Below are 24,570 nucleotides of genomic sequence, written 5' to 3'. Positions count from 1 at the left end.
AGGACACTACTTTGAGATCACTAATGCATTCCAAAATGTTCCTTCCCTGCAGGTATGCCATCGGCGTGGCTTACAAATCAGCCCCGAAAAATGAATGGAGCGGCAAGAACTCGTCCTCATGGGTGTTCTCTCGCTGCAACAACAACTTTATGGTGCGCCACGACGGCAAGGAGATGCTGGTGGAAGCGAGCCTGCAGCTGAGGCGGCTGGGTGTCCTGCTGGACTACGACAACAATTCACTGTCCTTCTATGACGCCATGAACTCCCAGCACATCCACACCTTTGAAATCTCCTTCCTCCTGCCCGTTGTACCCACTTTCATGATCTGGAACAAGTCAGTCATGATACTCTCAGGGCTTCCCGTCCCCGACTTTGTCGATGGTCTGGCGTCAGATCTTCAAGAGCAGCAGCAGCAGCAGATGGGCTTGTGCCGGCAAGAGTCGCCATATTTGACCGGGATGAAATCCTGCCACTGAGAAAAGCCGACCAACAGCCTGGCGGAGTCCACTCAGGCCCGGTGACTGAAAGGTTGATTGGAAGCTGAAGGACACTGACAGTGTGACTGAGTTCTGCTCTGTCCTCCGAGTTAAGAGTGGGTCAGTTACTTTCTTATGGATTTAGAAAGTGTTGGAGATATGCACACCAGTCTGGAAAAATGTCTGTCATGTTAGCGAGCCAATGCTTTGCAAATCCATCAGCGAATGGGAACAAGGTCTGCAAATGTCAGTAGACCTAAAATTCATCTGATGCCCTAGAGTCACTGAGGACAGGGCTGGACATCTGGTTTTATGACCATTTCAGGTCTTCCTTTTTGATTTATCTTCCTCCTGAATTGACCCTAGGCAGACGACCAAGGAGGGAATGTTCTCATCAGCCATTCAGAGTTTGAAGTTACAACATGTGAACAGTGAGGTTAAAAATGTCTCACCTGCAGTCATTAAAAAATACAGCAACATGCAGGAAAAAAAAGTGAAGAATCCTCTGATTAGACATTTTAACATTTTTTAATTTTTTCAATTGACCTAAATTTTACAAAATTTTATTTGATTTTACATGAATTTGCAGATAAAGAAAAATGTTTGACTTTGTGGAAAACACACGTAAGGTGTGATCAGAAGATGGATACCACTCTCATGTTTGTGCACTAAATATGATGCTAAAGTAGGCAGCCAGGTTAGCTTAGCGTAGCATGAAGACTTACTATAAAAAAACACATTATTGATTTTACATCTCTTTGTTTTGTTAATTGGTTTATTTGAAATGCAATATAACGTGTATTTGTGTGCTTTTAATGTGCTGCAAGCTGGATATCTTGAGCCAGGCTCGATGTTTCACCTTGCTTCCAGTCTTTGTTCGAAGCTAAGCTAATGACGTGCTGGTTCTAGTTTTATCATTTGCGTACAGGCATGAGAGAGGCACCTTTCTTCAAAATCTAACTCTCAGCAAGAAAGCCGATAAACATATGCAGGGATGTGGTGTTACCGCAGCACACAGAGACAACGCTCTGCAACTTTTATTCTCAAAGTGAAGAAATAGAATATTTGTAGTTTGCAAAATCCAGTTGATATTCACATATATTTTTAAGCAATTGAGCATCCAGTCATCAGGAGAGCATATGTGAGAGTAAATGGCGGTTGTCTGTAATCGCCATTCAAAAAGGGAAATTGGAAGACTGTCTTGATGGCAGTCAGCACGTTAACAACCCAATCCAATGTTAAAAGAACAAAATGTATTTGCTGTTTTCCAGCGTACAATAACACAAACCATCAGGAAACGTTTCTGCTAAAGAGCTCGATGGCCAAAGAAAAATGCACCTTATATACAAGTTTATTTGAACATCAGTCCCTTTTGACTTTAGCATTTGATTACTTGCCTCACTTCCATTTCTGTTCAAATGTGCTGAGCTGAACTGCCAATTACAGCAATTTCATTCACAAAGGGCTTCACCGTCTCTGATGCCAGTTCAACATGCTGTGTAGGCTGAAAAAAAAGTCAAAAGAGCGACATGGGTCAATGGTGCGGGACACACCGCAGCGACAAGGGCACTTTGATGTTTATCAATGTTGGGCTCACCATCGGCCCAACATTGACTAATGGCTGACCATCAGCTTGGCGTGTCAGGGCCCAAACACTGCTTTTGTTTGGCTGACTGTCCCATGATATTCTCAACATGATAAACCTTCTCGTGAAATCCGTCTCACATTTGATCATGTGGTTTGTTAAAATTGACTTATTTGTATAAACTTGCCACTGTAGTAACAGTTGATACAGAACCCTTTAAAGATTTCCATCTAACAATTGGTGCATGCCCTTACCTGAACAAATACGGTTCATCTCTTAGGGTTTGTTCCCAAAACATGTATTCCTGTAAATTTGGACTCGTCTTCTTTGATTTCACATTGTTGTGTGAGGTGAACGCTGCCATTTTGCTGCCACATATTGATGCAAGCTGTGGACATTTAGTGCTTCCTCACATCACTGTTCATGTGTTGTAGCCTCGGTAGCTTTGAGCTGTGGTTGTCCAAGTCCTCCCCTTGATCTTCCCCCTAGATTTGACGCAGCAGTCCTGTTTGTATCAGCGGGTTTAAGCTTCCAGGTGTTAGAGGCGTAACGTTGCTCCCAGATATTAAAAAGATCACAGGGAGCAGATTTGCATCATGTGACTACTCGACTTGTACAATAAGAGGTTTATTGAATATTAGAGGAAAAAGGTGTTATTTATGGCAACAAAGATGGTTTACTTTTATTATTAATCTCAACATATTCATAATGCACTTTTTGATTAACACTATTTCCCCTCTATGAGTATTAGATGGAGCTGAGTGGCAGGGATGAAACAGGGAGGGAAAGTGACAACTGGCAATACTGCTGGTCGCGTTCATTCCTCTGAAAAACCTGAATCACCTTATTTTCCTACTCATATTTAGAAAATGATTTAAGGTTAGTGGATATGAACCATAATAAAGTCTGTTGCAATAAAACACAGCTAAAAGCTGGTGTAATAAAACAGAAGCCCCTGCTGTAAAGTTTTTCACTGTGATTTGAACACAAGCAGTGACTTTCCCTCCCCGTGGCTCTTTTCGATAGCATATAGTAACTTTATCTTGTTTAGAAAAGGGATATGATTATGATGTTTATGCGATTTTTATCATGATGAGATGATGATGATGATGATGATAGAATATTAGCTGTTTAAAAAAAAAAAGAAACTTCACTCTGTTGTCGACTATTCAGGGAAGGAGGGGGTTAACACTTTAACTTGCTGTCTGTCGCAATGTCATGGCATGATTGTGTTTTCCTCTGTGATTTGTTAACGCACACACATGCACATACACACACAAACCAACACGTCATGTTTCGTTTAGGTCGGCCTTGTCGTGATAAATGCATGAAACATTGTAGGATCCCACACCGGTTCACTAAGTAGCTCTTTCGAGTTCACTCACTCTTGATTTCCATCAGATCCTGGCTTACCTGCACATTCGCTTCCAACAGACTTAACCACTTTTTGTCACCCGTCACTATTCAGATCACAGCTGAAGCTTGATGAATTATTTTGCTTTTTATTTGGATCTGAAGACCTATTGTGGGCGACAGTTTCTCTCTGGGTTGATATTCAGGTAGCGGCTCTGATTCAGACAATCAAATATGTATCATAGTTTATGCAGATTGAAGAGATTGTGTTGCAGGACACCGTCAGGAGGGATTGTGACAAAGTGACATTTGAGGTTGTGTTGAAAAGAAGCAGATGTTTTACATACTGTCTATTTAGATTTTACACCTCATGGCCATTTCAGCCCGTTCTCACTTCAAACTCATCAAATACCGATGCTTTGTCAGTGACGTCAGCTCCAGACACAGACGCAAAGACGGACCTTTCGTGGCCGTATGATGCGCACCAAGAGTGGCAGTTTGTAACGCTGCCAGCAACTACTGTAATATAAAGCGGAAAAACCCCATAGGGTGGCTGGGAAGGGAATGAGATGAGTCCAACAAATGCTGTTTCGCTTCTCACCTGAATGTTAAGCCAAACCATGATGTATTTTTTTGCCTCTCTTCCTGCGAAAGGCTTTATGTTTTCGGGCTGTCGATATGTCCATCCATCCCATTTTCGTGAACACGATAACTCAAGAACTCCTTGAGAGATTTTTTTTTTTTCAAATTTGGCACAAATGTCCACTCGGACATAATAATGAACTGATTAGATTTTGGCGGTCAGAGGTCAATGTCATTGTGACCTCATCTGTCTTATTCTCATTAATAAAATATCTCAAGAAAGCTCTTTTTCAAATCAGCCATTGACCTCCAGTCAAACTCAAAGATGAACTAATTAGATTTTGTTGGTCAAAGGTCAAGGTCACCATGATCTTGCGCCTGTGTCATTCTTGTGAATGTGATATCTCAAGTACACTCGGAAGGAATTTCTTCATATTTGGCACAAATGTCCTTTTGGACTTAATGATGAACTGATTAGGTTTTGGTGGTCAAAGGTCTTATTCTCATGAGTGTGATATCTTAAGAACAGGTTAAGGAAATGTATTCAAATTTGGCACTCAAGTTAAGTCATAGATGAATTCATTAGAATTTGATGGTCAAAGGTTAATAAAAACAAACAAAGGAGTATCTTGAAACGCCACCCCTGAGCGTCCAAAACTGATGCAATAGGGTACCTCGTACATCGTACGTAGATGTGACAGTCGACTGACAAAGCTGTGGTATTTGACAAGTTGGGATGAGAACATATTACACTTTATCACTCTCTTAACTCATCAATAAGTATTTGCTTAACGCTGAATGTCATCTAACATTTGTAGGCTACAGGCTTTGATTTAAAAAGACAAAAAACAGGCCTACAAACACACACTGATTTCAATCACGTGCTAGTAACCATGGTTACTTATCGATGACTTAAAGTAAAGTTCCAGTGATGTAAAACTGTCAGAGAGGTTATCTGATCAGTCATGGCCTCTCAGTGCACCTTTCAACCTTCAGCGTTCATTTAGGGCGATGATGCGTCAGTCCTGATACTTTGATGGAGGTATTGATTGCATGAGCGCTACCGGCAGCAGAAATAATCCAGCAGTCAAAGGCAACACAGGAGGAGCTCCAGTCTGAGGAGAGGGTTATCTTCTTTTCTGTCAGGGAGATTAGTGAATGTTACCTGACTTCCAGATATCCACCCATCTTGTTGAATAATGTCGGTCACAGGCTCGAAACGGCCATGTGTTGATTTGTGATCCAGACTGACAAGCTCAACTCATCTGTGCAAGCGTGCTTGGCTGGGTCACTGCATGATTATGTGACCTTGCTGCAGGTTCATAAATCTTTTCTTATCTTCATGATGAGGTTTCTTATCTTGAGTCAAGCATATTCTCTCTTTTTTTTTTTTTTTTTTGCAAAAAAAAAGAAACCATGACAAGAACACTTGGAAACGAAATGTTCATTGCCATGCATATCAGATAGTTTGCAGTGCTCTTTCTTTCTTTGTGTCACAAGTCAATACAGTAAAATATATACGGTGAATGATTTTCAATAGCTACCCACTCCTTGTAGTGCAGTGTAATACCCTAGAGATGATGCAATAGATTCTCCTTTTTGCTTTTCTGTTTGTGTAACTTGGGAAATTATTTTTTACAACTCATGAGAAACACGCTCCTCTCCTTTTGGCATCTGGACCTTGATAAACAGCACAAAAAGAGCAGCGTTGCTTTCATGCAAGGCTTTCTGTTTCCGTAGATATGAGAGATAATTTTAGCCAGAGAGGAATGTAAATCATAGGGGGAAATATATATTATATAAAGTTGTATAATATACAAAATATATATGAACCGATGTTATTTATGTGAATTTAAGTCCAATTAAAAGTCTGATCCCAAATGTGTTGGACTCACTTCTCTTTTTTTACCAATTTTTTATTTCATTTTATTTTATTTGTTTGTGAGCACATTAAAAAATACAAATATTAAGATATGATAATACATACACACAAAGGCATTCACATACCTATATAACCTGGAAACACTCATTTTAGTATGCACAATGGTACATAACAGACACTGGTGCTCAAACTATGGTAAACCTATGGTATGTGGAGAAATCTCTGAAATATTTTTTTAAAAGTTCAGTGTGTAGGATTTAGGGTCATCTATTGACAGAAATGCTATATAATATTTGTAATGTTTTTATTCGTTTTTAATCACCTGAATTTAAGATTTGCTGTGTTTTCATTAGTGTAGAATATAACTGTGTTGTGATAGTCTTACTGGTACAATGATTGTCTTGTAGGTATGTGTGTGTGGTTTTGGCAGGTGGTCGGTGGCATTAACTCATTAATTGCAATCAGTGGCACCTGTGGCAGAGTTTTTTGGGTGGCCTTTGAGCTTAAGCAGCCTTGCCACGAGGAAGACAGTGGAGGCAAGACGTTCTGGAGAGAAAACAGACTGAGAAAGCATTGAGCACACACGCCACCATGAACTATCAGTGTATATGTACATTTCACTCTGAACAAACCACAAGCTGGCTGACGGGAGCGATAAAGCTGCACTTAAGAGGTGTCCAGAGGAGTTGCCCAGTCCAAGCGAGCTGGTCGCGAGAAGCAAGAGTGATGGCCTGGTGGTGAGTCAGCCACAATCAACCCCCCAGATAGCAAGGTTACACTCAATCAGGGAAGTCCAGATCACAATTTTTACATCTAATGCAACACAAAGGGCTAGACACTGAGTTATGGGCCTGCTAGCCTTAGGGGCTGTGCTTTTCTTGTTTTGTTTTTTGTGTGTTAGATACACAATTATTTTATTTAAAAGTTAGGGGGAAAAAAGACACCTGTATTTTTAATATCATGATTAAATATTTGAAATTATTTTACAGAATTATTGATTTTTAAGGACCCCTTTTCAGGTAATTTCCTTATTTTGTTTTGTATTTATGTTTGTTTTTAACTTTTTTTGTGTCTGTTTGGGTGGGGGGTTTTGTGCTAATTCAGGTTTTTGGGTTTTTTTCCAATTTCTTGCTTATTCCTGGGTCATTTCCTCTAAGTTGCTCTTTGCCTTTTTTTCTCCTTTTGAGAGGCATCTACATACAGTATGAGCAGTACATCTGAACTGCAGTGTGTTTTTTGGACAGACACCAATTTAAAATGCAGGCCGAAGCTCCCAAACGGGCTGAGCCTTGGAGTGGTTAAAGGCCGAGTGAGGCCAGGCTGGCAGGTCGTCCAGAGCTCAGGGTGGGGTTAGTAGTACTATGCCCTCTTAGCCCTCATCTGTCATCACTGGCACAAATGCCTCATTACAATAACAGTACTGTAGTGCTTTTGTCCCAACACTGCCTGCGAGCATGGCACACACACACGCTGACCCTGAAACCATGAACAATATGCTCACTTATTTTGTAGCTTGTTTCCTCGTTGGGAGGCTGGACTGTTTTCACAATGTCATGAAGGAGCCAGGGGCATTCCAATTGCTAAAACCAATATATTGACCACCGTATGAAATGATTAAAAAGTGTGTTAACACAGAAACATACCAATACCATGTATATTATTTGGCCATGTGGCCCTGTATCTAACCTGCAATATCTCAGAGCAGGACACTGAAATCGTATCAGCTCCAAGGTTACTTCTGTGCTCCTGACCCTACACCGCCACCCTGCTGAAGCGATGAATTATCTCCCTCAGGGATCAATATGGCATCACACACATACATCATCCCCGTGACCTTGGATAGTTTGCACCAAATCTGTGCAAATGTCTAACCTAAAGCTAGAAAATGTGCCGAGACAAATTGTTTGTGCAAAAACAGTCCAGGACTCGGAAATAGAGTTTTAAGTTGTTAATGGATTTTGAGTTTGCACAGGACAAACAATCTGCACAGGAGCACTGTAGCCAAACTATACAGTTAAACTTCCCCCAGAAGAGTCTGTAAACTTTTATGTTTCCCTCATGAGGAGGCATCTTCAACATAGATAAATATCAAAACTTGAAAAGAGATGGCACATGCAGCATGCAAAGACTTTGAGTTTACAAAATAAAGAAAAGAAAAAGCCACATCCACTGTTGTCGCCACAGGCGGACTATGAGACAGCAGGCCCCCGTGCACGGACATGCAAAAGACCCCACCACCTCTCCTACATAGGAGCAAGAAACACAGGTTTACCTTTTCTGTTGTTGTTTTTGGGTGATATTTTGCATCTCTTTGATTTTCTTTTATTCATAATGAATCTTTTTGTGTTTTGTGTCAGTAGTGTCAATATTTTAACAGCCAACAAGCACTTGTTCTTGACTTTCTCCAGACCTTCGTGACCTCATTTTGACAGCACAGTATTTAGCAGACTGATGCTCATCACAAAGTGCCAACTGTAAATTTGCTCAGTACCCTGAAAACTGCTAACTGAAAGACCGAGATAAATGCAATTACAACCCATTAACTGCCTGCCTCTAGATCAACACCTGACAGCGCTGTGTGGTGGGTTGGAGCAGCAGTAGCCTGAACACTGGTTGTTACTTGTTTTAGGTAACTTTGAAGCCTTACATGTGTTTTTTTAAGGAGGTCACGGTGATGGATTACAAGCCTCAGTGCCTTAACTCGGTCCACAGGTTGAGGTGGTGTTGGGCCTGTGATTGGAGGCCTGTGCACCTCTCCATGTGTGACAGATTAGCTGGTGTTCAAATGTGATGCTTGCTCTGTTTCTGCTCTCTCACACTGCTAGCCGGCTAGCGTTGGAGCAACCCATAATTACATTTCTAATTGCAGAATAATTAGGACTCCCTGTGTAGCTCATTAAGTCATTTGTCACCGAAGCCTCTAATGTGGCGTACAACAACTCTCTAATTACCCTGAATGAAAAGTCTACATAGTGGGGTGCATCACTACCTGTGGCTTTAGTTTTGCCTAATAAAGCACATTTCATCCATTCATATCTAGATTAATTAGGCCTATTATTATTTTTTATTATTATTAGTAAATGGGTCATCACTTTGTTTGGCAGCAAAGTTTAAACCTCTAAATGCCACTAATTGCAAAAATATTCTGTAAGCGTGCGGTCTCAGCTTACATTCGCAGTGAGCATTAGAGATGTGGCCAAACTGCTTCCTCTCACCTTTGAAATACAGCAAGGTCAGGTAGTTTCTCTCTCCAGAGAGCAGCACAAGACTAATGCACGCTTTCATCACCAGCAGGCAATATATTATTGTAATGTACTCCCCTCTGGTCTCCAGGAGCTACAACTCCAAAACTCAGATTGCTGTTTTAGCAGAACATAAAAAAAAATCTCCTTACTACGTGAGCATGTTCAGAAAATGCTTCATAGACACATCCCACACAGAGCACTCTGGGCTACAATGACTCTTTTTTTAACCACCCAGAGATAGTATAGGTCCTGTGTGGCTACCGGAAAGCACCGCAGAGGGCCTGTAAATGATATGATTAATAAATAAAACCTAATTATTTGCTCATCGTTGCTCTTTTGTTTTCTGTTTTATTGTTTGGCTCTTCAGTTCCTGCTCCTATTTGAGAGAAAAGAAAGGAGTAAAATCAGCATCTGCAGCAGAGAAGAAGCTCCAGATGTTCAGTGTTTATGCTCACTGGCAGGGTGTCAGGTGGTGTGTGTGTGTGTGTGTGTGTGTGTGTGTGTGTACAACAATAGGCTACAATAAAATTAAAGATCAACACATTATGGGCTAAGGTTATGGAAAGCATTATTAGGCTAACTACACACAAAAAATGCATGATTAAGTTGCAAAGTTATATCAACCTTCATTAATCACTGATTTAATGCACCACACACCGCAAGCATGCTCAGTGACCCAAATCATGTGCATCCACAAAATGATGTGAACAGGGGTACGTTCAGGCCACGATTTAGACCTGACAGAAGTAGCAAAACATTTATTCCAACAAAAAACAGGGTTGCATTAAACGCCCTGTTGTTTTCGGAAAGAGCACTTTTTATACAGTTTAAAGGGCTTTATTGCATTGGCAAGGAAAATATGTTTAAATTGCCATGGCAAGCATGACAAACAAATAAAGAAAGTACATTAAGTCTTAGTCTTCTTTGAGGTTTTACAGCAGTATGCATCCTTCAACTTGCATTTCTCTGGTTTTACTCATCCACTATTATCCAATTCTGTTATCTTCTGATCAATCCTGCTGCTTTCAAAACATTACATTTTCTCCCCTATGTCGTGTTTCGACGCTCAAACCACGCACTTCTTTAATTTTGGCCTCCATTCGTCGTAATCTTTGTAATCCAGCAATCATAGTCCTTCTTTCCTCCTCATGGTACAATAAGTAAAGATCTACTTGACATTAGGGGTCATCAGATGATAGGCCTGGCAGATTATTGGGGCAGACAATACACTGGTGACAGAGATTGTCTGTCTCAGTGTTTTATTTAAATGATTAATTAATGAAAAAGTGTGCGTACTACACTCAACCAACACCAGGGGAAGGCAGTCTGCAATAAATGCAAAGAAAGTATCAGAATGGGAGGAACTTTAACTTTGTAAAACCTCAGGGAGCTATTTTTATTCATTCTTTTCTTTTTCTATCTGAACTTATAAAAAAAGTTGCAGGGAACTTGCTGTATATAGACTAATGCTGAAAGTTTAGTTTAGTTTAGTTTAGTTTTTTTATTCAGTCATGACAACACCAAATATTGTACACAGTATTGACATTTCACACAAAATCACAAAATCATTTACTCAAGAATCATGTGTTGAATATTGACTGAAAAAGGCATATAGCAGAAGCAGACTGCTTATTAAAGCCTATCCTATATTATCAACTTTTTGGTCCACCAACCTCCAGAAAAACAAAGAAGACACAACAACAGATAATTAATCACACTTATAAGCTTCAAAAATAGCTTTACAAAGCATTTTCTTAAAAACCAAAAAAGAATGACATGTTTTTAAATTTATGTCGGCATCATTCCAGAATTTAACGCCTATAATGGAGACACATCTTCTTTTCATACCTTTTTTAGCTTTTTGTACAGTGAACTTGTAAACACCTCTAAGATTATAAGGACTGTCCTGAATTGAAAAGAACCTCTGTATTGAGTCAGGGAGCATTTTTGATTTTGCTCTGAACATAATTTGCATTATTTTATAATAAAACAGATCATTAAATTTCATAACATGAGAATTTAGAAAAAGTATTTCTGTGTGTGCATAATAGTTAGCATTATTGATGATACGTATAGCTCGTTTTTGCAATTTTACAATTGAATTTATGGTGGTTTTAAAGGTGGATCCCCACAATTCCACACAGTAAGACATATAGGGAACAATCAATGAGTAATAGATCAAATGCAAAGCCTTGGAATTTAGCACATTTCTGGATTTATATAGGATTGCAAGTGATTTTGAGATTTTCCCTTTAATATACTCAATGTGTTGTTTCCATGTTAGCTTTTGATCAATGACAACCCCAAGGAATTTAGTCTCAGAGACTCTTTCAATGTCAATATTACAGATTTTTAATTTAACATTACAGTCACTTTCATTTGGATTCCCAAATACCATAAATTTTGTTTTCTTAATATTTAAGGATAATTTGTTGACATCAAACCAAGTCTTGAGATTTTCCAGCTCCATTTCTACACAACACAAAAGTTCCTTTAAATTCTTACCCGAACAAAACAGATTGGTATCATCTGCAAATATTACATATCTAAAAAAATCGGTTACATTGCAGATGTCATTGATATAAAGAATGAACAGTATTGGACCAATCACTGATCCTTGTGGTACACCACATGTAATCTTTCTCAGTGCTGACATAGTATCATTAATTTGTACACACTGGTGTCTATTGCCTAAATAGCTTTCCAGCCAAGAATGAACAACCCCTCGTATTCCATACATCTCTAGCTTCTTCAATAACTGTCCGTGATCTATGGTGTCAAACGCCTTCTGCAGATCAATATACAGACCAATAGAACACTCACCATTTTCATTTGCATTTGCTATTTCTTCTACCATTTGCATTACTGCAAAGGCAGTAGTTCTGCTCTCTCTGAATCCATATTGATTTTCACTTAATAATTTATTTTTATGAATGAACAAATTTAATTGTTTCACAAAAATTTTGATCAAAATTTGCATAGAGGCTTCGACTATTAAAGTGTATAATTGAAAATCCATTCAGACTGAGTTCATTAAACTGATTTTCCGTGTAATATTTGGACCTAGAGTTCCAATCTTTATAAAAATTTGCATCTGGATCAATGTCATTCTCAAAACTAAATGATTTATGTTCAGCTGACTTTAAAAAACTTAAGTGTGACTCTTCATATATTCTATTGAAACAAGACTCAGCTAAATAGTTTTCATTCTCATAGTAATCCTCATACTCCTGTTCTAAAGGAAAAGATATGTTTTTATCTGTCATATCTTAACTGAAAAAGTAAAAATCAACAAATCAGCAAAACAGAAGTCACAAGATTGTACAATATACTTATATTCTCGTACTATCATAGAGCACCGAATATAACTCAAAGTGAAAGCAACAAATTCCAATTTCATACTTCAGACTTGGCATTAATTCTTTATCTTGCTTCTTTATTCCAATAGACAAACAAACATTTTCCAATCCTCATTAAATGTGCCATTTGCTAACAAAGCTGCATCCATTGTCACTTGTATTGTTCCAAGTCTCCCAGATTCCTCACTGCAATCACCTTTGCCTGCTCTGGTGGTCCATTTAACTTGATAAATGTTTTCCCATTCCTTGTCCATGTTGAATGAATTTTATTTTGTTTTCTAAGTATGCGGCTATGTCTAGCTATTTCAGCATTCTTCTTCGTCAGATGTTCATTTATGTACACCTGTGCCCTTTAGTTTTTTTGCCTGTCGTAGTAAATTAATCTTATACTTTCTGTTAGTAAGCTGAACAACAATGGTTGGTTTGGCATTTTTATCCTTACGTGGAAGGCTGTGGCAGGCTGAGATGTTCTCACTGTCCAGATCAATGTTCTTACTGCTCAAAAATTTAACAACTTGTGTCTCTAGTGTGAGCAGTTCTTCAGGTGGTGCATCCTCACCTTGCTGGTCGCTGGCTGCAGCCCGTATAGCTACGTATGTCTGGTATCCAGCCCAGTGATGATCAGATCATTTCCCCTGGAGTACTGCTCCAAGTCATCAATCCTTTCTTCAAGCAGATGGATCTTCTGGTCTTTAAGTTTGATTGCGGCCTTCAGCTCACGGACTTCTTCCACTAGGCCCATCAAACTGGCTTGCTGCTTAACCACTTTGCTGATCTCCTCAGACATGAAATTAAGTGTTTTTTTAATCTCTTCCAGCTCTTCTGCCAACTTTTTAGTTGTTGTCGCCATGTTTTCAACCTTTTTTTTTTTTTTTTTTTTACAAAAAGATATGCTCCAGGAAGCTTGAAGCTCTGTTGCTGGTCACCATATGTTCTCAGGCCCCTTTCAAAATCCACGGTCAAAAACACCAAACTAAACAAATATCCTCAGGAAATGAACCAAAAAAACACTTTACCACCAACAGTGCTTTCATAGCACATGGATGGCACCAGTATTTTGGTGATTTTAAACAGATTTACAAGGAGACTACTGCAGGGAGATTGGTGGCAGCCATCTTCATCAGGCAGTTTTGATTAAACATTTGCTAAAAGCGTTTAAACAAAGTTTTGTATTGGAGTTTGTTATATTCCAAATTCTAAATTTCGACAGACATATTTTCATTTTTATTGTAAAATGCATATCGATTCCAAAAGTCACTTACTGGTCTCATAAAGTACTATAATCGGGATCAGCATGGACCCTAACAAACCAATATCTCTCCATCCCTACATGACATTATTTGTAAATGTTGCATATGATTGGGTGAATACGTTTAAACCATTGTTTTGAAACATCTCAAAACCTGTTCGCCCTGCATTGGCATCTGCTGGATCTACTGCATTGCACCCATTTATCATTGTTTTTGTTGCAAACTTCCTTTTCCCCAGCCTAAAAGCCTACCCCATACAAACCAAGTCAAACTGCTATTGATTTAGTTCTTGTAGGATATGGTGACTATTGCATATCATGTGCTATGTGACCTAATGACATTAGTCTTATGCTGTGCTACAGTTCCTCTGTAGAACATTTTAAAGGTTTGGAAACCCGTCTCGAGCTACGTGCCGATGCCGGAAGTGACAAAACGTTAGAAACTATTCGATCTCCGGTGTTAAAATTGCCGTTTCAGCCTGACACACCCACTTCAGGAGCGAACACGTATGTAGTTGCGCGCTGTTTCATGGCGTTTTAAATACGCATTCAAACCTGCACCTGCTGCAAAACGGTGCACGGTTTTCCAAATTAACGCCCCAAGTGCATGCTGGATCTGACTAACGTGCTCAAACTGTGGATCCCACTGATGTATTATAGTGAAGTCGGTGGATCCGCGCTGACGTCGACTGAGGAGCTTTAACCTGGATGAGGCCTTTCTGCTGATCGGACTGCAGAGACTCATTCAGCTCAACATGGACAAGAACTCTGTGGCGCGCAGGTGGACAGAGGCTGGGGACACTGGTTATACTGGGACACTGGTTGTTGCTTTGAGGGTGATGGAGCAGAGACTCTGCAGCAGGCTGAGCAGGACTTCGCGGTGCACGAGGCTCTGGCAGGTGAGTACAACAACACTCATTTCCTGCTGCGCGTGGCTATGCGGTGTGCAAACTGCTCACGTGCTTTAATATGTGTGTCTGTGGCTGCAGTCGCTGTTTTTATATTTAATACCTGTCCATGCTGCTTTGGTGATGCTTTATTCTGCTGTTGATTCTGTAAAACGCGCCAGATTTTTTAATTTATGTGGCTTAATATTGCTTGTTGCAGCTGCTGCAGCTTTTTATTTGTCATGGTCAGTTTGTGTTTTGTCCTTTTTTATATTTAATCCTAATAAGGCCTCCACATTGAGAATCGTGGTTTTATGTTTATAATCAGTTGTACACACAGACTCTGAAGTGAAATCTTTATAGAAACAGGCTAGTATTTACTGCTGGCTCTGTTATCAGGACTCTGTCATGTGATGGTCTAGTTGTGTATACTTTGACATTTATATATTTTGAAGCCTTAGGGTGTTTATTTAAATCTACAGCATTATATATCACTGCATATTGATTTTTACTGGATGTTAACCCTTCATGAGACTCAGCAGCTTTCAGATCTGACAGGGCCCTTATGCTGTCTGATTTTGACTTTAGTTCATTGTGAAGCACATTAAATGACTGTTGCAGCAGATTCTGAGGCATAGTTTGTATGAAATGATATATATACTTTTGATTGCTCATTCAAAGTAGTAAATCATCTGACAGCACAGATGTACATGAATAAATGCAGGCAGACTGACACCCTCCCAAACTGGGGCAAGCCCTCGTGTTCACATCATTAAGTTTAATAGCGTCTGCTCCAAATTCATCAATAACCTCATAAATTGTGCGAAAAAAAAAAAAAAATACTGGCAGGTCAATACAAAGCCACCATATCACGAGCATATTTTTATTATTTCCTCTTGTTAATATATATTGTCTTCTGTGGGAAAGAATTTGTGCTAAATGTCAGTCTGGGGTCAATCTTTGTGGCATTTGTGCAACTCGGCAACATTAAATTGTGTTGTTATTATTCCTGTCACAGTCATACTACCCCCTTCACAAAATGCAGCCAGATTTGTCATATGCTGTGGGCGGCCATCTGTGTGCATCAGCGAGGTGTCGATGCAGCGAAGGTCTGTCAGAGCTGCAAATGCACAGCTGGATATAATGAAGTGCAAATCTGCGTCAGGCCCCTGGCCCCGTTTCACCAACACACACCTGCTCCAGCTGTACCTACCTGCCCGGGGTGGAGTGGTATCCAAAAAAAGCCTCATTTTATTACCATCTGCTTTGGAGGAAGATATTTAAATCTGGCTGAATTAGAGGCTGATTTTCTTTCAAATGGGAGAGTTTGACAGTGTGCGTAGGAGTGCAAGTGTGCACAATCCTGCGCGTGTTTTCAGTGTGTGTGTGTGTGTGTGTGTGTGTGTGTGTGTGTGTGTGTGTGTGTATGTTTACGCCTGCTTGCATGTGGGTGGCTGCACGTGTCTTGTAATAAGGTTGTTTTCTTCCCTTGGCTACACTTTCGCCTATTTAACCTTTTGCTTAAGGGAATTCTTCAGAGACCGAGGCTCCTTTTTCTTTTCCGCTGAGCATAGAAACAAACAGAGCAGCATAAAAACAAAAAGAGCAGCATCACACAATCTACGCAATAAATCAGAGATAAGAAATACAGAGAACGCAGATCAAAGAGAAGTGATAAAAATGAGTTGCCTTTAGACCTGTTGAGGCAGACAGAGGCAGCCTTTACCTTTCCTAAGTGAGGATGAATTAGACCACCGTGGAGGGGAGAGCAGAGGCTTGGCGCCTTGCCGGCGGGTTGATGGAAGAGAGCTATGAACTCTGGGAAATGAGGATCTAAACAGGCTGTAGATCATTGGGCCCACTGGCTCCATCTCTATCAGACACTGTCTCTCTCTCTCTGACTCAAACACTCAGACACACACTCACACTCACACTCACACCGCACACAGTCAATATCTAGATTAATCTCTGAGGGTGGAATCAATCAACCGGCCCGCTGGCGTCTCACAGAGCCCCGCAGGCTTGATGATGCCGCTGAAAGAGAGCGATATGTCCAGGTGCTTTAGAGAGATCTTTGCAGAAAATCTCTGCCTTTCCATCTTTCCCTATGGATATGACAGGGTGTTAGTTTCATGGAGATACTGTTGGCGTCACTGACACATTGATAAACAGTTTTGGGAGAAAAGCTCTGGAATGATGTGGGCAGGATGGGTGTATTTTCTATCCACTTTATCATTAGCTAAACCCCTTAACCCTGAACAGTTATCCAATCACAGCTCCACACCGCAGTTTAGTGTCTTCTTTTAGTTTGTCCAAAACCGACAGAAGATGGTACGTTGTGAGGAAGTGTTAGCACTAAGAATGGGAGAAAATGATTTGATCGCAGATCATGATAAAAACGTAAGAAAATAAAAATAAGTTGATTGTGCTGAATTTCCAGTATTGGGATAAACATTAATATCATGTCCAGCAACCAAACTCAAAAACATGTTCCATATGCACCATCCTCAATAAACGATTTATTTTATTTTGAAAGATATGTTACCATTTCAAATAATTGAAAACCATGGGTTAATAGGCTCTTTAAGACTTTTGATTGTTTTTGCCAAATAGGATGTTCAATTTATGATGCAAAAGTTATGTTTCTAGTTAGGTAAAGTGATTCTAGTACATTTTTTCAGCCAATTGATTTTATTTATATAGCACCTTTCAAATAAAATAAATGCAGTTCAAAGTGCTTTACAATTTGATTGAAGAAACAAAAACAACATATGAACTAAGCAAAAATGGATCTTAAAAAAGAATCCGTAAACTTCAACATTTTTATAGTAGACACTACATAAAAGCCAGACCAAATCGATTTTTAGTTTCCATTTAAAATCAGTATTTTCAGCTCCTCTTAGATCCTCCAGCAGGCTTTTCCAGTGTTTTGGAGCGTAATGGCTAAAAGCAGAATCAGTCGGAGGATCTGGGGGCCTTTTGGTTCTTAAACTAAAAACATCTCTGAGATTCAGTCTGTTGCAAAGCCATGCAGTGCCTTGTGAACTAATCAAATAATTTTGATATCAATGTGAAAACTCACAAGCAGCCAGTGTAGATTTTTGAAAAGAGGCGTAATGTGTGCTTTCCTTCTGGTCTTAGTAAGAACTCGTGCTGCAGGATTCTGAATTAGTTAATTATAACTTTAGTGCCATTTCAAGAGTTAAAGGCATATTTGGACTATCAGGATACCTATCGATATTTCCTGTCATAACATGCCTAGATATCATGTCCCATGTTGCCAGCATGATGACTTTCTGGCTAGATTTAGCGACTTTTCAGACCCTCTTGCAACCTCCTTTCTAAAAAGCGACATACACAACATTCCCGTGCATGCTGCTCTGCGTGACGGCGGTGCACGGCCCTTCTACCGTCGGCGTAGGGTCTCCTCCCCTCTCTCCTCTTGCACCATGCAGGAGGTGTGTGACAGGCGGGAAGAGAGGAGACACTGCTCACTGTGGGAGTTCAGTTGTCGTGAGTTTCTATGGTTACGTGACACTCTTTGTTTTCTGGAGTGCAAGAAAGTAGAAGTAACTACTGGCCAACTACAACTGGAGCTAGTCCGAGGGGTTTAGGAGGTTTAGCCTCAGACTGTCATATTGTGTGTGCAAAATTAGCCATAAAGTGGATATTTAAGATACCTTTTACATTAAAAAGTTCAGGTGACAGCATTTTCAATCACCTTCTCATCATCTTAATTAGGTGGCGAGCTACAACTGATTAAATCAGCCATTAATAAAATCTGTGACAAAATCAGTGGACTGATAGCCTACTTTCGTCTAAAACAATCTGAAATCAATGATGCATTGTTAAAAACTGTAACACATTTTGGCTGTAAATCTGGCAATGTTGGGCCCTTTGATTGTAAACTTACGTGCGAGAATGACATTAAATTCTAGAGATATCGTAAACCTCACCGATATATTTTAAAGTTTATATGAGACGCCCGAAGAAGATAAAATGAATCACGTATCAGTTCCACATCCGTTTGACAACTCTGTTGTGTAAAACTGTATCTTAAGCACTTATAGGTGTCCCACGCTTGCAGCCAGTGTGCCGCATCGCTTTTGACCGAGCTGTCCTTTAGATTGACTGCTTCTATTTGGATGAAACAGTCCAGAGCGGGTTTTGGTTTAGCAGGCGGGGAGAGTGTCTCGGGGGAGCTCTTCATCATCCCCTACAGCCACTTTCACAGGTTAATGGATTAAGAAAATATGCTTTCTCAGGGAGGAGTTGGAGCTTGTGGTTTACAGTGCGTTTTACAATTGATGGTTGGCGATAAAGATCGCTGAGGTCTGTGTGCATATGTTTCTGTACATCACTGCAGATGGACAGTGACAGAAATTGGAATAACCTTTGTTGAAATAGTTTTTTACTCAGACCACCAAATGAAAATGTCAGAACTTCACAGACAGTTGTGAACAATCTCCCTCTGAATAATAAATTCCCCCTCGAGTCACCGTGCTGCAGAGTAGATTTGGACTGACACCAAAGGCTTAGCGCAGGGAGGTGGGAAGCACCAGTGAAAAGCAGGCCTCCTTTTGTTGGGCATTTGATGCCTACAAGCCAATAAACAACAGCGTAAGTGAATCCACCGTGATTGATTATCTAAACTCTCGACATAATTCATTCTCTTGGGAAAGATCATTATCAAACGTAAACACAGCTAGATAATTTTGTCAGGTGAACCACGTTGACACTTTGATCCGGGCATATCTGATCAGTGCACCAAAACAGCCATCTCCATCTAAATGATCCCCCGTATTATCATTAATATCAAGCTGTCTCCTCTCTTGTCTGTCCTCGCCTTGATATTTATCAAGCCATCTTTCATGCCGATGGAAGCCCATTAGCTGCAGACGGTTTCAGGTTGACACGTTGACTTAATTGGATGCAGCTCATGTTATAAATAACTGTCCTTGACCCACGTGTCTGCCTTGTCTTGGCTAGAGATGCTCACTAATGGGGATGAGCTGCGAGGGCAAAGGAATAATGATGAAACACTACAGAGCGGTGCCACCAGAATATCATATTTCTCCTCATGGTTTTATTATCACATGGCATTATCCTGTGAAAGGTCTTCTTCTTGTATCTAGAATCCTGATTTTGAAACTTTCAGTAGCAGCTCACCATGCAGCAACAGGTGGCTGAGTCTTTTTTATGACACACTGGGGAAATAAAAATAGTGGGGTTTTTTTAAGCTTCATTCGATCAATATTTTTGCAGTAACAATTGATCAGGTATGTTAGGGAATTGTGAGTCATCTCGATGACTCCCCCAACTTGTCTGTTGACTTGGCAGTATAATGTATGATACATCGATATACTTACAAGCAAGATGTAGATTTAGACAATCGTCTTTATAACAATATAGGGTCAAGTTGAGTTACATATGAATTTTTTCAGTCGATTATTTTTCAATCGACTGTTTTTCAGGGCCGATACAGATTATTAGTAGTGAGTCGGCCTCTTTTTCTACACACACAATCAACAGCACAGGACAGGGATTAACATGATAAAGTGACGACAGTGCTCAATACTTAAAAAAGGAATAAACAACACAAGTAAAAGCAAGATAAAAATAAGAGTATAAAACCAGTCAGTAAAAAACATGGTCGTTAAAAACAAAATAGAAATAGAAATATGCCATCAGCAAAAACAAGCCATCAATAAATAGTCAATAAATAATACTGAATTTGCTGCTACATCATCAGAGCTGTGTTGCTGTGACTTGTTGATCACACTGATGGCTGCTGGGACTGTTTTTGTGTGACTTACAGATCTGTGTTACATATGAGCTGGAGAGCTGTTAGTTTGACATGACTCAGCTTAATCTAACAGTATTTTATTAAACGTCGTGATAATAGTACTTTAGGCTATTTAACTTTTATTATATGACCATAGCTACTTTACTTTACTTTTGTTTTAAACCATTTCTTCATTGAATTTACAGAATAATTATAGTATCTTGATATATACTGTTACCGTGATATAGAATTACATATACCTTTATAGAAAATGTTGGCAGAAGCTGTTGCTCATATCAGATTTACTTTCTGACCCCAAAATATTTACTTAAAGAAGCGGCTCTCAATTTTTTTCTGTCACAGGCACCTTTAAAAGCCCAAAAAAGGTCACACCCCCCCACTCCACAATGTTTTATCATCCATCTATCTGCATTTCTGGGGCTGGGTTGTGGGGGCAGCAGGCTAACCAAGGTGCTCCAGACCTCCTCCCAGCAACGCTTTCCGGCTCCTCCCGGGGCACCCGGAGGCATTCAAAGGCCAAAGGAGATATGTAATCCCTCCAGCATGTTCTGCGTCTGCCCCGGGGCCTCCTATTAGTTGGACGTGCCTGGAAAACCCAGGAAGGCATCCAGATCAGATGCCCGAACCACCTCAACTAGCCCCCTTTTGACGCGTAGGAGCAGCAGCTGTACTCTGAGCTCCCTCCGGGTGTTGAGCTCCTCATCTTATCTCTAAGGCTGAGTCCAGCCACCTTACAGAGGAAACGCATTTCAGTCACTTATATCCATGATCTCATTCTCTCAGTCACTACCAAAGGTGAGGGTCAGACCATAGATGGACTGGTAAATCAAAAGCTTTGCCTTCCGGCTCAGCTCCTTCTTCACCATGACAGTCCAGCGCAGCGCCTGCATCAAAGCTGACACCGCACCAAGAGGCCTGTCCGCCTCACCCTCCATATTACCCTCACTCATGAACAAGTTCCCAAAGATACCTCAACTCTTCTGCTTGGGGCAGGGACTGTCTTCAAACAAAAAGTGAGATATCATTAACAATAACTGAGGACGCAACTGATGAATTAGAATCCAAGTTGAATTTTAGTGAAATAAAGTTCAGCATGATAGCAACAGCAAACTCGTGCTTGTTGATTTTTCTTACATACTGTAGATCACATTCATTCAGGTTTGTCTGACTCCATATTTCTCCCCTGGTAATCCACGCCCCACCTGCAGTGGCTCTGTGTCCCCTCAGGGGGACTCACGCCACAGTGTGAGAACCACTGACTTAAAGCAAGTTAAAGAATTATCTTTCAGTGTCTCAGAGACAAACAATTCTGGGTGACAAAAAAGTCTGTTTTTGCTACTTTCCCGCTACCATTCTTCATGCTTGTGTTATATCCAGCACATGCAGTCCAAATTTTAAAAAAAGGAAAATAGTGATACAGAGATCATTTTTTTGAAAAATGTGGTTGAAGGAATAAAGAATTGGCTATTATGTGCTCAAAAATGGACATTCAGCCATTACTAACCATGCACCGAGATTAAATATTGCACATAGTAAAAAAAAAAAAAAAAAGGCTATTTCTGAAAATACGGTTGAAATATTGTTTTGTGTGTCTTGTATTTATGGTCTGCTGCTGCTCTACAAATTGCTTTGTGTGCGTTCTCTCGCATCCCTTGATAGTTAGGGATTTGCAGATTTGTCACAGTGCTGCAACAGTAGAATTGTTTGTTGTTTGCGAGATGTTTTGACAGGATTTCTATAAAAAAAAACTCCAAGCTCGGCCATCTATTTTTATATATACGTCTGTTTCATATTTACAGAGGATCCACATTTCAGCAGAAGCAGTGTTTGACCAGCTGCTTCTTTCCACACAGAACGTGGATTTACTCGGCTCGGCTGCATGTGGGCTCAAACAAATGCAAACGTGTTACAATAATGTACATAGTCTGCCACTGCTGGCAACATTATTGCAGAGCATGAGTCAGGGATCACATGAATGAGACCATCATCATTCCTTTGCATTAATAGGAAGCCCTATGAGGTTTTTCCCCCCTCTCTTTCTCTTTCGAAATGTGAACAGCAGGATCCTGAGGAGAGATGATGTTGCTATCCTCAGGCCCCACACAGCTTCACATCAACACCCTCCACCCCCCGTCTACCTTTGATGTCCTATAAATTACCAACGCTCTCATTTTGATCATAATGAACCTGGTCTTAAAGAGTCTTCCTGCCTGCTGTATTTCTCTGCATCGTGTCTGAGTTTAATCGTGCTGAATAGAGATTTCTCGCAGCAGAGTACAGTAGCTTGCAGACAGCTGCTGTCACCTCTCCAGCTCCACACAAAGTACTGCTCTGATGATATAATATCACAGTGTAATGTACACTGGGAGTGGAGAAAAGGCCAGCGGGTCACTTGTGGTTCAGTTTGGCTTTGAACCAGTTCTAAATCTGCTGTCCGCTCCACTTGCAAACACATCCACAGGGTGGAGAACTGGCCTCTTTCATCAGTACGCTGACATTTCACCACAGCCAACATTAAAATGTCATGTTAGTAGCATCGCTGTTGGTCTGGCAAAACTGTGCACACTATTAAATCACTATTACATATTAAATAGACAAAAGGAGGAGGAGGGTGCGGGTGTTTCTTGAATGACAGGCAGGGTGACTGCGGTTCACTTTGATCAAACCGTTGTGATGTGTGAATGATATTTTCAGGGTCTAATGTTACAATGTTCAAAGTGACTGAATATGTTCAACATCAGAGTGTGAGAGAGAACAAGAAGTGACTCAGGGAGTGACTCAGTGAAGATACAGTTATATAAAGAATTGGGATGCTAAACAAGAAACCAAGGACATTGAGTGTCTTTGTCACAGACTTGGATGTCTCAGAGTGAAAACATTTGGGGGTAGCAAAGAGGTTCTTTCTTTGTTAAAGGGATACTTTGCCAGTTTTTGACCAGCCTTTGACAGTGTGTGTTAGGCATGGGCGGTATGGCATATTACTATGTACCAGGGTATTTAGAAATCCTGGAGGTTATGTTTCTCAATACCATCATAGATACAGGCACTGCTGTTTCTCATTTTATGTGGTGCACAGCATGCACCACCAGAGCTCAGTCTCCAGGACATTTATACTATCTTATAGCTTCAGAAGGTATGAAGACATAAAATATTATATACCACCCAAGCCTAATGCGGGTAATATGCGTATGTGCACTGTGGTATTGTCTTCTGTTTCCAAACTTAGACCAAACTGTCAAATGAAGCAGTGCTGATCAAATGTCTATTTCTTGACTAAAACGTTTACAGTAACACATGTTAGAGCACTGTTTGGCTGTAATACGCAATTTTTCTGTTGTTACTGTGTCAAAAGCGCCAAGCTGCTTTCTGTTACCCAGCAGCAGGAGCATTTATTGTTTGGTGCAGTGCATTCTGGTAGTTGAAGGTTTTCTACCTCTGGAGCAAAAGCAAATGCCACAGCCCCTTTTCATCTCTTATATTGTCATGTGGCACAAGTTTCAAAGGTATTTGCCACATTTATTGGCAGCCCAGATGTATGAAAAGACCATCTCTCCAGCAGTGAAATTCTGTAAGCTCATCATTTATCGACCTTTTTTTTTTCATATCGTAAGTGACGCAAAACCTTTACTAAATACTAATGTCACCTCCGTATTTGTCTTTTCCTACATGAAGAAAACTAATCGCTTCGCAGCAGTACCCCATCACTACTTGCAAAAAAAAATTTAAAACTGGCTGTTGGCTCTGCAAAGTTGAGATAATTGTTTCTCTGATTCTCACTTCCTTGCTTCTCTCAGTGGCCTTAAGGTTTAGCGGTTTGTTCTACCAACTGCGGGCCGTTAATCCCAGCTGCCTCCTATCAGTTTGTCTCGCTGTTTGCTCGTCTTGTCAAACCTTCTCCCCCCTTCGCTCAGCACTCTGGAGCTCTTATATTCTCCTTTGTTCCAACCAAACTGCAGATGGTTGATTGAAAATTCTGTAGCCGGTTTCGTCTGATTGTCCTCAGCAGCTGGCAGAGGAGGTGCTTGACAAAGTATATCACTGCTGGAAAAAAAATGTAGCAGAACACAGCATGCAGCAAAAGAAACACTTTTTTTTAACAAACACATGCAAGCATTCACATCTAGCACACTCTAGATGCACTTTGAA

The 24,570-nt window shown here is 40.3% G+C and overlaps 1 protein-coding gene across 4 annotated transcripts in view; it reads left to right on the top strand.

Annotated features, from left to right (window-relative positions):
- The window catches only part of mid2 (midline 2), a 183,195-nt gene extending 177,318 nt beyond the window's left edge, over window positions 1–5,877 (top strand). For all 4 annotated transcript variants that reach the window (XM_088081015.1, XM_042493808.2, XM_042493807.2 and 1 more), the window contains one exon: window positions 53–5,877. In XM_088081015.1, coding sequence (XP_087937141.1) covers window positions 53–476 — 424 coding nt within the window. In that variant the 3' untranslated portion in view covers window positions 477–5,877. The remainder of the gene's footprint in view (window positions 1–52) is intronic.
- Window positions 5,878–24,570: the final 18,693 nt, after the last annotated feature.

This window comes from Plectropomus leopardus, chromosome 8 (genome assembly GCF_026936395.1).
Source record: "Plectropomus leopardus strain MGB_pleo_1.0 chromosome 8, ASM2693639v1, whole genome shotgun sequence".
Lineage (NCBI taxonomy): Eukaryota > Metazoa > Chordata > Actinopteri > Perciformes > Serranidae > Plectropomus > Plectropomus leopardus.
The sequence above is the reverse complement of the archived record's forward strand: the minus strand, read 5'-3'. Positions and strand labels throughout refer to the sequence as shown.